Source organism: Nelusetta ayraudi, unplaced genomic scaffold (assembly GCF_046127955.1).
Source record: "Nelusetta ayraudi isolate G7.1 ecotype Tasmania unplaced genomic scaffold, CSIRO-AGI_Nayr_v1 ptg000070l, whole genome shotgun sequence".
NCBI lineage: Eukaryota > Metazoa > Chordata > Actinopteri > Tetraodontiformes > Monacanthidae > Nelusetta > Nelusetta ayraudi.
The window spans coordinates 3,905,956-3,919,017 of NW_027466120.1; the positions used below are offsets into that span (position 1 = coordinate 3,905,956).

A 13,062-nucleotide genomic window follows, 5' to 3' on the forward strand; every position below is an offset into this window, starting at 1 on the left:
ATTACACAAGAGGAACGGCGCACAATGAACAGTGCAATCTGGCCTTGTAGATTATCTTTTTTCTGCAAGTAGATGTTGTTATAATACTGTAGGCTGTCCTCGTTTTACTTCCTCTCAACTTATCTGTAATGAAGGGACAGCGCTGAAAACGTGATTTTTCTGTGGTCATTGTATTCTTGTAGTGCTCAGACAGCTGTTTTTCTGTCTCTTGCATTTGTTAGAACCCTCTGTTCTAACAGAAAAGCTGCGTATTACTACAAGGTACTCGTTATATTCATGGTGCCATTTGCAGTAAAATACAGCATGCAGTAAACCTTGTTAAGTTGGCAGTACCTCTTGTCTTTTTGGACTCTGAATGTCAGAGCCAGTATGTTATTGGGAATTTAACCTACTGTATATTTCCCCCCATAGGCGATGAACTTTCCTACCTAGTGCTTTCAATGTTGTTTCATGTTGCTTGTCTCCTTTGCTTTCTCCTCCAAATAATAACAGGATGCAGGTTTTGCCTTTTCCTAGACATATAGCCGACAGCTCGAAAACCATGACTTTAAAACGTTACTATGAGAAAAACGGTTTGGCCTGGAGGACAGGAGTAGAAGAGGAACCTGTTGCATAAGAGTGGCTGAGATGGGGTGTGTGTGTGTGTGTGTGTGTGTGTGTGGGGGGGGGGGGGGGGGGAGAAACAAAACTCCACAGTCAGCTCTCCAAAAAAGCAGACAGCTGACTGCGAAGCCACAAACTGGGACAATACAGTTTCCAGACAAAATGCGTGCAAACTGCAAAACAATGCTGTTATTTTCATGTCACTGCAGTTTTGATCAAGTCCGAATTCAGGTCTTGAGACACACATATTTAATTATTTCTTTCTATCTTTAGTTAGGTTTTTATTTAATTGGTTTGTTAATTCAGTCCTCCATCCAGCTACAATTCAGGGAGACTATTTTATCTCTTACATTAAACACTGGTATCATCAAGTCGTAAAAGATGCCATGCGTGGCAACATCTTAGGCAGATAAAATTGGAAAGCTCATAAGCTGCTTTATTAGTGTTTAAAAGCAATAAAGGACCGTTAGGGTGCTAAAAGGGACAGAGTCAAATTTTGCTCAAATTCGCAAATGTGAAACAAAAGTTGTGTCCACAGTAGCCGCAGAAAACATTCAAAGTCATGATGAGACTGCCAGTGGTGTAATTAACTGAACTGAACTGTTGTTGCTAGCACAGCTAAAATGAGCAAAGGTAATCTGTAAAGAAAAGTTATGCACAGCAGTAAAACTGTCATATATTCCATACAACTGAGCCAAGACTGTACTGACAGAATATGTGGCTGTAGGTTGACATGGGCAAGTACAAACAATCGCAAAAAAATAATAACACAGTACAACTTTTCATTTTAATAAAGTTAGGATAAACTTCGAATTTAATCTTTGATATAACAACTGATTATTTATGTATACATCACTAGACTGAAAGAGTCAGCCTTTCATGTCTCATACGAATGTATTATTTTCAAATGGAGGCAACAATATGATGTAATTTGACCGTCGTAGGACTATGGCACCACCTTGTTTCCACCTACGTCGGAAACAATCCACCTCTTTAACATCATTGGATGATAGATGCATTAGAAGCTGCTGCTAATGTTGTCTTTGATACATACGATTCATATTTACAGAATATGTGTGTGTGTGTGTAACATGTAGAGCATTACACAAATTGAACCAATCTGATACAATAAGTCTTTTGATATTAACTGCCAATGTCGTATTTACATTATGTTACAGTTGATGGTATGATTGTGCTTGACAAATTTACACAGCTACACGTTACAAAACTCCCATATCCTCATTTTAATGGGAGCGAGCACAAGTCTAGCCAGAATATATACACAGAGCACTGACTCAGCGGAATGCTGTGAAGTGGTTTGATTTGAGAGAGTGAGACAAACATTTAAACATTTCCAGATTTCTTCAATCAGCCTTTTTGTGTGACTACAGCGTTCATCGTACACCCGTCAGATAAGCTGTTTGTCTGTGGAACACCTTTTTAAGAGTCCTACTGTAGGCTGCTACGTGGGACATGGAGCCCGGGAAGATGGAAGAACACATTCAAAATACTGTACGAGCGTGCATTAAGTTTAACTTGCCATGGCAACGCAGCTGAAGGCAAAGCATACGATGACTGACACATGATGATCTGCATGTATGACATGCCTCATTAACGAATGAATGACGAAGTCTGCCCATGACAAAAAGGCCTTGTTTTTTTTATTCATATTTAAATAGAGGCCTTAGGGTTTATCATTGGAAACATGTTGTAAAAAAAAATCCAAAGAATGTCTAAATGCACAGGGAAAATCTGGCATCAGTTTCTTGACCATGTGTCCATCCAACGCCTTTCAAATTGAAATAAACACACATGTAAGTGGGCCAATTTGTATGAAAGTGAAAGTTCATCATATATAATATTTTGAAATCTCCTTCCTTGGTGTGTTCTTCGAGAATGCATTAAAACTGAGAACTGATCTTGAATTAATTGTCATGTCCACCAGTTAGTCCCCTCCCCCACCACCACCGACTGGGCTGAGAGTAATGCACTTCTTGTTTTTTTTTTATTAACACAGAGTAACTGCACTGCTGTATTCTAGTGTCACTATATGACATGGCACTTTGACAGTACGATAGCAAGAGACCTCAACCAGAGCTGCTAAATGGATTTGATGCCCACGGTTTAAAGAAGTTTGCTGCACCACAAACACCACATGGTTTCCCTCTTGATTCCACTCCCCCCGCTGCGCTCGGTCCATTTCCGTACAGCGAGACGAGCTTGACTCGGAGTTCCTTCAGGCCACTGTCAATCTTAGAAGATGAGGTAGTACAATACACTTACAAAAATGTGTTTTATTTATTTTTTTTTAAGATGGGCAGACTGTCACAAAGTGATGACGACATACTGTAAATGTAAAAAATGGTAAAGGTGTTGAAAAAAAGGAAGAATTAGGGAGCGAAGGCAGAAAAATCTACAATGGAAAAGGTTTTGCATGAGTACAGTCTGGCTGAATGATAATAAACCTGTTGCTCAATGGATAAAATTACAATGAATAAACCCTCACACAGACAGATGAGCATCACAGCTGCAGTTTCTGACAGATAAGTCTACCCCCCAGCCCCACTACCTGTAGACTTCTTTAAAAGCTGTTTTACAGATGACCATGCAGTCCCTCTTGTTGCCGATCGTTATCTTGTGCCCTCCTGCTGTCCGTGTGGCTCCTCCTGACTACAGCCTTCAGTCAGGGACACGTCACTCACTTTCTCTACTGCAGTCTTAAACGAAAAACTGCAAGGTGTCCCCTAATGACAAGAGAGGGGGGGGGGGGTGTTGCCGTTCTTGCGCTCGTGGCTAGTGGAAGTTGCTGACGTGACACTTGACGTCGTCTAAGCTCAGCACCGTTCCTTGGTCGTTGTTGTTGTGCTGGTGCTTCCTGCCAGAGCAACGGCACAGCTTGTGCTTGATCACCTGAGTGGACAGACAGAAGTGATTCTTTGCGTCAAATGTATAATGCAAGATGTACAAGTCCTCCATACAGGGTCACTTCTCATACAGGGCCCATTTATTATAATTTTTTTTTCACCCATTTTTGTCACGCCATGAGGCAGAGTCCAGCTCTTGACTCTCAACACGTCAGCTGACGGCCTCGCTAATTCCTTTCGAAACACCCACTGGCAAGCGACAGGCACAACATTTAGTTCAGTTATTCAACACATTAGAGGAAAAAAGAAGCACAAGGACAGAACTAAGCCTTGGGGGGTTTTGTACTGAGTCCCACTCCTGTCAAGCGTAGAAAAATTTAATCTAAGACAATATTCAATACATATGAGCAGGGGGGAAAAAAGGGGGAAGCAAAATTAAAGGGAGATGTAAATAGAAGCAGTACAGCAGATAAGGAACCCTAAGAGGCATAGCATGCTAAATAGTCTCCATCAAGAGGAAGACGAATGAAAGATGAATGATTGTTAGAGTGCTCTCAGCGACTGCACCGCCCGCTATCCCCCTTTTCTCCAGCAGACATTTGGAGGCCACCATTACCCCAACTCCTTCTTTCATCCCACCACGCATGAAGCTTCTGACCAGTTAGATTGATAAGAATTAATCTCGTTATCGGTCTGCTGCCCTCGATGCCTGTGGGGACCTTAACTGCATGTGAAAGGCTCACGGAGCCGCGAGGCCTCCTCCACTTGGAGAAAGAGAAAAGCAGCAAATTCCCAGAACAAACTACCAGACGTACCCAATTCAAAGAATGTAAATGACCAAGATGTGTTTATTCATTTAACATTTTTTTCCACTCTCATTAACATCTATGTGACATGTTAAATTGTTTTCCACTGCAGGAAAAACAGTCATGCTTTCTGTATTTGCCGTTTTATTACATTTTTGGTAATTGATAAACCACACATCAAACCACAGAGTCTGCACTCTCAATATTGCTCCTGATCCGTTTCAGTCCTTCAGCAGGCAAACTTGTCTGATTCAGGGCTGTGGCCCAAAATGTCACATCGTTTGGGGAGATTACCATGAGATTCACTGGAAGCCTTATCTGGTGTGTTGACTGCATTTTCTCCTGTCCTGCATCTAACACCTACTGTTTGGATGCGTTTGCTTTCGTTACTGTTTTAAGTAATAAATGGGTAAATAAATGAAAAGGGGGTAAGTTAGTTTAGCCAGAGACACAGAAGTGATGATACTGAAAAAAGTGAAGTAACATGGAGGAATCCGCAAAGAGGAAATGTGACTGTTTTTGCAACAGGTACAACAGTGAGTCATTAGATCAGCGTCCAGGAAAACATCCAAAAGAAATGTTGGTTATTTACAGTGTATACAAAGAAAAAAAAAAATGTTTGTCAAGTTAGATTTTTCAGCTTTTTTCAGAGTAATAAATCAAGTCTAACCTCATAAAGGTAGTCAAACAACTCCAGAATGGTGAGAATGCTTGCTCCAATAAAGAGTCCCATCTGGCCACCAATATCACCTGGAACCAGAAAACGCAAGCACCAGTCATCTCAAAGAGCCAAATATAACACAGCGCACAATAGAACGTGATGAATTTGCACCTAAAAGTCCGGCCACTTCATACGCCTTCTTCTGTTCAATAGTTTCATAATTGAGGGCCTCAAAGAAGATGTCTAAAACCAGGATATTATCCCTGCAAGAGAAAAAGAAAGCAATTGTTTTCCATTAAGGCGACTGTGCTTTCAAAAACCTGCAGTCCAGGACATTTCCATATAAAAGGAACGGTGCTATGTGAAAGTTATTACCAGGCGAGTTCACACAGCGCTCAACTGTTTCACCATTGCATAAATTTGTGTCCCCTTAATGTGATGCATTAGCATTGTACATCTCCATATGTTAAATTATGTGTTATGATTTATGTTTAAAGGTCTAGTGTAAAGAAAAAAGGACATGGGTGGCTTTTCATTATGATCCAATAAATATTACATGCAATGGGAACTTGGAAGTTTCATACCACTGCTGTATTTCCACTGATTATGAACTCTTTCATTTTTGTGTACCGATATGTATATATTACACAGTATACAGTTTATGTATACATATATGCCACATACATATATAAGATCTGTTGATTTGAGTAATTTGATGTCACTTTAGGTTGAAAGAGGAGAAACAAAATGAAACTGGGTGAAATTATTCTTCCCCATTTTATCCGGTGGGCGTCTTCAGAGCCTGGTCCTTACTTGATGTACTGCTCCGACTTGTTGTACTTCTTTGCCAAGTATTTAGCGGAGGCCTTGCTGGGGATCTTGACGAAGGACAGCTCTTTGTTGTAGCGGGTCATGTTGCACGGCGTCTCGCACACGCAGAAGTCGTTGTCTCTCTCCACCAGAAAGTCTGCAGTGGACAAAGTTGAAACATCTCTGTGACTTTGACCCAAAACTGTCAGCCGTCAAGTGTGCGAACACATTAGTTTGCTTAACGTTGGTTGCATACAAAGCCTTTTCATTCTCACCGAGAGCTGGGTGAGCACATTCTTTGTACAGCTCGGGGGTACAGTAGGGCGCATCGCCTGGGGCGCAAGAAACACACGTTCACATGGATCTTTGAAGTTTGCACGCTGTTTTTTTTTTTTCACCGACGTGTCTTTGACACAACACGTGGGAAGGTTTCCTACCCGGCATGTGCACCATGCGGCAGTTGCAGTTGTCCATCAGGTAGCGCGTTTCGCAGTCAATGCGACAGGCGGTGATGCTGTAACTGTCGAAGAAATCCGAATCCATGGCCGTGGCCTTGCAGTCTCCCCAGGGCGGAGGGAGATAAATCAGCTGCAACAGGGACGCGGCACACATCAGGAGCAACGCAGGCTCTTTTCACGCGGTTCCAACAACATGAGTACTTTCATTTGGTCACAGCATGCATAAAATAGTAGACGAGAGGAAATATTCAAGGCAAATCTTTTGTGTAAAATCATCCTTTTTATCAATCGGGGAGATCCTGAGAAAGAAGTTTGGAGGTCAGAAATGATACGATGAATGGCTAAACATCAGTAGTTGCTTATTTAATGAAACAATATTTAAGTTTGCACTGCTTAATTATACATTCAATATGTGCTTTGTTGTTGTTGTTGTTGTTGTTGTTGCAACAGTGCCAAGTGTTTCCACCAGTCAACCCCCTGCATTTAATCAGGCCATTATCTCGAGGCAGTAACAAAAGACTAAGCAACCCTGGACAGGAAATGAAAATTTCAATTTTCAATTTTATTTATTTGTCAAGACCCTCCCATTTTGCAGGGATGTGATTGTACCCGATTTCAGCCAGAGGCTGGTTTACATCTTTCTGTCCTTTGCATCACTTGTCACACGGCAGCTGCTCCTTGCAGTCTTTCCTTAAGAATAATCAGTGATGGGATTCTCAATCAATCATTTCCGAGGTCCTTCAGCAGAGGAACAGTGTAACAACCATCAAACTCTTTTTAGGACCTTGTGAGCACTCACTGAACATCATGATTCTTCCTTCCTCTAAAATATGAAATTGTTGTAAGCGTGGATGCCTGTTTGCTGAGGCACCATTGGAAACTTTGGAAAAGTGCAGATCCGAATGATTTATTTGGCTTTTGTTACGCTCCTTTTTTAGTCAGTCGGATGATGTTAGTTAGTTGAGATGACATAGTTAGCTTGAGCACGCACACAGTTCTTTCTTTTTTTTCTTTTTACCTTGTCAAGAATTCACATATATGATTGAAGCGACGTGTCCGTACCCTTTGTTCCTGACAGGAGACAAACGTCTGAAATCCGGGCGCCACTCCAAACCCAAACTGGTCTATGAAGGAGGGCTCGTCTTGGCTGTGGATCTGAACTTTGATCCCGGCTTCAAACGACGTCTCGTCTGCAGAGAGTCAAACAGAGTCGGGCACTGTGTCTTGAAGGCTTAGCACACATGCTGTGGTCAGCGATTAAAGTGATGCGGCCCTCACCGGTTTCTCCCCAGACGGGCAGGTATTCATCCTGCTGGATGTCCAGCATGAGCTCCAGGCCATTGCCCATCCCTCCCTTGGTGGTGAGGAGGGGAGGGCAGTCGTCGTCGGCTGCGTTGAACGTGTAACACTTCCCGTAGCGGGTGAAGACCTTGAAGACACGGGAGAAATGTTCTCGTTCACGTCACACAACCACAACTGGAAGAAAAACAAAACAAAACCACAGCCTTTCCACTAGGGGGAAGTATTAACCAAATTTTGATGTGTTTGTGAGAACTCGTGTGCAGATGTAGTTATTATGGGATGGAAAAGGAAGGAATCCTCACAGATTTGTCAGCCTAACAGTGAGCCCAGTGGAGTCCGACCGACTTGTGATTTAATGTCCACTCACGCGGTACTTAATAATCAATACTATACATCATTCAAGGGGCTTAAAGTAGACCTGGTGTATTAACAAGAATAATAGGAAAAATGTACAAAAGGGTGGTGAGGCCACTGAGGTTGTCTGGTTTTGAGACAGTGGCGCTGAAGAAAAAATGGTACAAAGGCAATGGAGATTTAAAATGTCATTTTCGGAGTGAGGAATATCTAGTAGTATCCAAAATATCTACTAGATATTTTGGACATGTACAGAGGAGTGATGGTGAATATCATGGTAGAAGGATGCTGAGGTTGGAAGTGGCAAGCAGGAGGCCGGATGGATGCGGTGAAAGAAGAAATGAAATTAGTTGTATAAGAAGAGGATGCTGAGGACAGGGTTAGATGGAGGCAGATGATTGGCTGTGGCCGCACCTGAAGGCAACAGAGGAGGGGCAGAGATGTGTTCATGAACGCCGAACATGCCCGTCAGCAGGAGTCGAACCGCTAGATTTTTAAATTGAAAGCCAAGATACATATGTTGGACGGAAGCTTTTTAACAAGTTTTGAAATGAGAAAATCTGACATGCCACTGTACAGGGATTTTTCTTTGTCTTTTTCTTTTTTTTTCATTCAGTCGCATAACCCAGGCAGTGGGGAGAGAGTGGGAGGGCATTGAGCATCGGAGAGCAAGGATGCAAAGTGAAGGAGACAGAGGAAGAGGAGAAGGGGATGAGTGTGTGTGGACTGCGCTTAGCCACTAGCGCCAGGAGCAGCCTATTGTTCACTGTTATGAAACAGAATAACATGGCTCCAATTAGAGGCAACAAACCGGCCGGCGTAATTGTGGAGAAAAACTGTGTTTTAAGAGTTTGGGTTGTGCCGAGGGCAGTTTAGATGTTTTCGGCCATCTATCAAGGCTGGCCGCAGGAGCAGACATCAATCTCAGTAAGAAAATAACAAGATTTAGTCTTAGCGTGAGAGGAAGATAGGAGAAAAGGTAAGCTACTAAAGATACATGTGCAAAAACAAAACCTAAGGGAGCGCTTCTTAAAGTCGGATCAAAGTATCATTGCAGTGAGAAACGAGAGACAGTTTCCATCCCAACATCTACACAAGACACATTTCCTCTTTGGCTATTGCCACTCAGAAAGAAATGTCCTTTAAATTCTGAGGTTAACCTGAAGTTACACCCAGTTCGAGATATCAGCCCTGCGTTTTCTCAGGCATAATGGAACAAGATGGTACTTTGCTCGTGGGGACAGACCTTGTTATGAACAGATGTTTTATAAGCACATCTCCTTTGGTACAGAAAATAATTCCGACATGAGAGCTCCTCACGACAATGTCTGCACAACTGGGTCAGTCTTTTGAGGCAGATTTGCTACATTTCCCGTCCTTGCTTGCGCGCTGCATTTCATCACTCAGAAAATGACAATTTTGTATTCACACAAACAAAAAGAAAAATGATGGGTCACCTGCGCAGTGGTGAGAAAAGAGCTGCATTTTTATTATTTTCTGTCTGGAACACAGGAGCCAGGCCCGAAATACAAAACAGTACTGAGCTCGCACCATTGGCTGCTCCGGCGGTTTTACATTTTACCCTTTTAAAATGAACACTTTCATTGTCCTCCACAGTCACCGGGTACATTTTCCATGTCCTCGTGAGTAAACCAATCATGTGACAGTTCACAGTATTTCCTCACCAATGTCTGGCTTCATTCGTCATACAGCTATCATGCATTTTCCCAAAGAAGTTCAAGCTTTTGGTGTAAAAGCAAATGAGACATCAGCTTTCCTGTAAACAAGGCATTGTTGACACGCTCACATAAACACATCTCTTAAACAAGTCACTCTGTGTGTGTGTGTGTGTGTGTGTGTGTGTGTGTGTGTGTGCTCTAAAGCTATTTGCATGCATTCATATCCATTTTTAACTGTAAACCGTAAAATCTGTCAATACTGTCCTGTGCTAGCGTCACTGCAGTCCTGCAAACCTGCCTCTCTGCTGTGTGTCTGGCTGTCATGTGATCTCCTCCTCCGTCTTGAACGCTCAATGTTTTTGATCACTTCTTCTGGCTTTGTAGTTGTTCGCAAAATGTGTAGTTTCACCGACTTGTACGCACACTGTGTGGCCAGAATATGTGATTGTGGCCGCTCTCCTTGAATTATCATGTTGGATTCTGCTTGCATCTTGAACTGTTATGTAAATGTGTAACCAGTGTACGCAAACTCTAGCAAAGGAGTAACTTTGTGACTTTTATACTTGTCCAAACCTTGACTCCGACTAGTCACAATCTTGTGTTTTGTGTATTTTCTTAAAACTCAAAAAGAATTTTAAGTGTTGAGATTTTGGCCAAATGCTCCAAATGTTCCTCATTTGCCTCGCAAAAAATAATTACTTGGAAAAAACGACAGTACGTTTTAGAAAAATGTGTGTGGGTGGATCAAATTCCCTGCCAGTGCTTGGATTAAATTATAAAAATTGTATTTCAACCTCAAAAGTGATCTTCATTTCGGTGCCTTGAGCACCCGCAGTCGGAGGGCCACACTGTGAACAAGAGTATTAGTAATGTCACACAGGAAAACCTGTTCTCAGAATTAATCCTTTTTTAATATTATTCAATAAGACGCTCGGATGAAACGCTGCACCCTTTTTTTTCCTCTCTCCTTTCTTCGTGTATCAGCTGTGCCGCAGGAAGTCCTCCCATAATGCCGCTGCCGTTTCTTCCCATAAGAAAGCACAAATGTGTCAGATCTTAGCGCGGCTGCCTTTATTGCACTTCATAAATAAGTCAGCTGTTACATAAGCATTAAACCCGAGTGTGCAAAGGCTTGCGCACTGTTCGGCGGCCGCTTGATCAATAGGGCGAAAATGAGGGGATGTAAGCCGGCGTTCTCCCTCGGACCTTTGTTGAATAGTTGATGTTTTGACATAGGTGGTGAGAAAAGGAAGAATAACATCATCAAACATGTATAATGCAGAAAGTCTGCCTGGCCGGCGTGCATACTGTGGCCGCTCATCCTGCTTGTTATGATGAATGAATAAATTATCGTGCGCGCACAGGGGTGGCGCTCTCTGCAGCAGAAAACATATAGGACATGAGAGAGGACGGGGGACAAAAGAGGGATTCCTGATAGAGACTTCTAGTAAAGGTTCACTTGCGACATGCCCCGGCCTTTTAAAACAGTCCGTCGCCACCGCTAAGGCGCGCTGGAAAAGAAAACAGGTCTTGTTTTATTTAGTTGGGAATTTATTGCGTTACTTTGTGATGGCAGCGCACACTGGCAGCATCCGCGGCGCTCTGTGGTCGATAAAGCTGTCACTCTCACACAGTTTGCAATGTATTGAAAAGCACTCAACCAGGCTCTTCTGTAATTTGTCTTTTTTTTTTTTTTTTTTTTTGCACATGATTATGCATATCTGGTTTTAGAACCTCGCCATATTGGAAAAGAATGTCTAAATCAGAAAGCCACGCACTTCCCAATCCACTTACTGAGGCCTACCTAGCGTGCGTGAAAAGATGCCGCAGCAAGAGAGGTTCAATCCATTAGTGCTCTGTTGTTTTATGGGAATGTTTCCAAAGGCTTAAAAACCGTCTTGGTTAAGTGCAAACACTAACACTGTTATTATGCTGTCTGCTTAAACTGTTATTACAGCCAAAACGCTATTTAAAAGCCGTGTGAGGGAGACCAGGGGAACTGCAGCGGGACTATAATACATTTAAATGTGTTGCATTTGGCTTAATGTAATTTCAAGCTGTAATAGGATTTCAGGTGACCTGGAAAAACTATAACTGGGCACCTCCACGCCTGAATTAACTGCATGAAAATAAATAAAGGCATTAATATTAATGGGGGAGACAGACTATACAGCCACTCTAACTGCTGAACGTTCACGCTGAGGACATTGACAGCGGTCAGCGCGCAATATCTGTTCACGCAAATGCCAAAATGAAGTCCATTTCCCTCATTTTTGGTTAGAAAATGTTTGTTGTGGTGTTGAAATTCAATACATAAAAAAACAAAAAACAAAAAACAAAAAAACCCCTACTAAATTCCTTTCAAGTGGCAAGGCAACAGTCTTTTCTAGAAAATAGCTCTCCGGCCATTGACACAGCGCCCCCTGCTGGCCTGCAACAAGACCATATAACTTTGGCAGGCCTGTCAACCTCTCGCAAAAACAAGCCTTGTTTGAAAGTTCCTCTCCTCTCAAACGTAGAAATCACATCCTGTTGAATCTGATTTCAGTGACTGACTGTGAACAGACTGACACTTTGTTGTTAACTGGCATTTTCTACCAAATTGGCAGATTAAGGTTTTGAGGCTGATCAGTCTGATCAAAGATCATTGCATCATACAACAACAACAACATGGTTGAGCAAATGAATAATAATAATAATAAAAAAAAAACAACCCTGTAATAAAAGCATCAAAGCCAATCCGCCTCCTTCCCTTTCTGAACTGTGCTAATAAACAAACAGGGGTGGAGGAGAGCAAGAAAAGCAAACTACAAGGTAAGATTAAAAGCCAGAGGCAGTGCGAGTCTTCCTCCGACCGTCTGTAATAATGATGCCCGGAACAAAGAATCAAACCCAGAGTCGCTGCTTGTCACAATAAAGCAGTCAAGATGAGAGCCAGACGATGAAGCGGAGGCGAACAGCGGGGCTCCTGATGGGAGATGTCCAAGGCTCAGCTTATTAACTCAATAGAGAGCTGAGGACTGTTTTAGATGCACAGTGCAGACTCACCAGCAGCATTGTCCATCTCTGTGCCTGCGGCGTAGTAGGAAAACCAGCTTGGATATCAGTCATATGTCCCAGGAGACACAACTAACACCAACATGCAGGTACACCTTAAATACACCTTCATTAGCAACGTTTTTAACGTAGTTCCTGTCTTCGTGATCAAATAAGCTATCATTTGATCTGATAGGTTTGGTTTCATTGGTTTCTGTCATCACAGATTATTTTCTCCTCTGCCATCCATCATCCTCTTCTCTCACACCAACTAACTTCTTGTACTTCCTCGCTTCATCCATCAATCTTCTCTCGGCTCCTCCACCAGGCCTCCTGCCTGCTGGTTTCAACCTCAGCATCCTTCTACCCAGACATTCACTGTTCAGGACATCTCAGTCTGGCCTCTCTGTCTTTATCTCCTCAACATCCAACCTGCCTTGTCCCTCTGATGGACTCACACCTGATCCTGGCCATCCTGACCACCGTTTT

The 13,062-nt window shown here is 42.6% G+C and overlaps 1 protein-coding gene across 1 annotated transcript in view; it reads right to left on the reverse strand.

Annotated features, from left to right (window-relative positions):
• Window positions 1-1,371: 1,371 nt before the first annotated feature.
• The window catches only part of LOC142898834 (acid-sensing ion channel 1-like), a 43,133-nt gene continuing 31,442 nt past the window's right edge, over window positions 1,372-13,062 (reverse strand). Inside the window, exons 3-10 of the mRNA XM_076042075.1 lie at window positions 7,481-7,631; window positions 7,265-7,392; window positions 6,182-6,332; window positions 6,020-6,076; window positions 5,748-5,901; window positions 5,106-5,197; window positions 4,944-5,023; window positions 1,372-3,513 (exon numbers count right to left, since the gene is read on the reverse strand). Of these exons, the coding sequence (XP_075898190.1) occupies window positions 3,397-3,513; window positions 4,944-5,023; window positions 5,106-5,197; window positions 5,748-5,901; window positions 6,020-6,076; window positions 6,182-6,332; window positions 7,265-7,392; window positions 7,481-7,631 (930 nt within the window). The 3' untranslated portion in view covers window positions 1,372-3,396. The remainder of the gene's footprint in view (window positions 3,514-4,943; window positions 5,024-5,105; window positions 5,198-5,747; window positions 5,902-6,019; window positions 6,077-6,181; window positions 6,333-7,264; window positions 7,393-7,480; window positions 7,632-13,062) is intronic.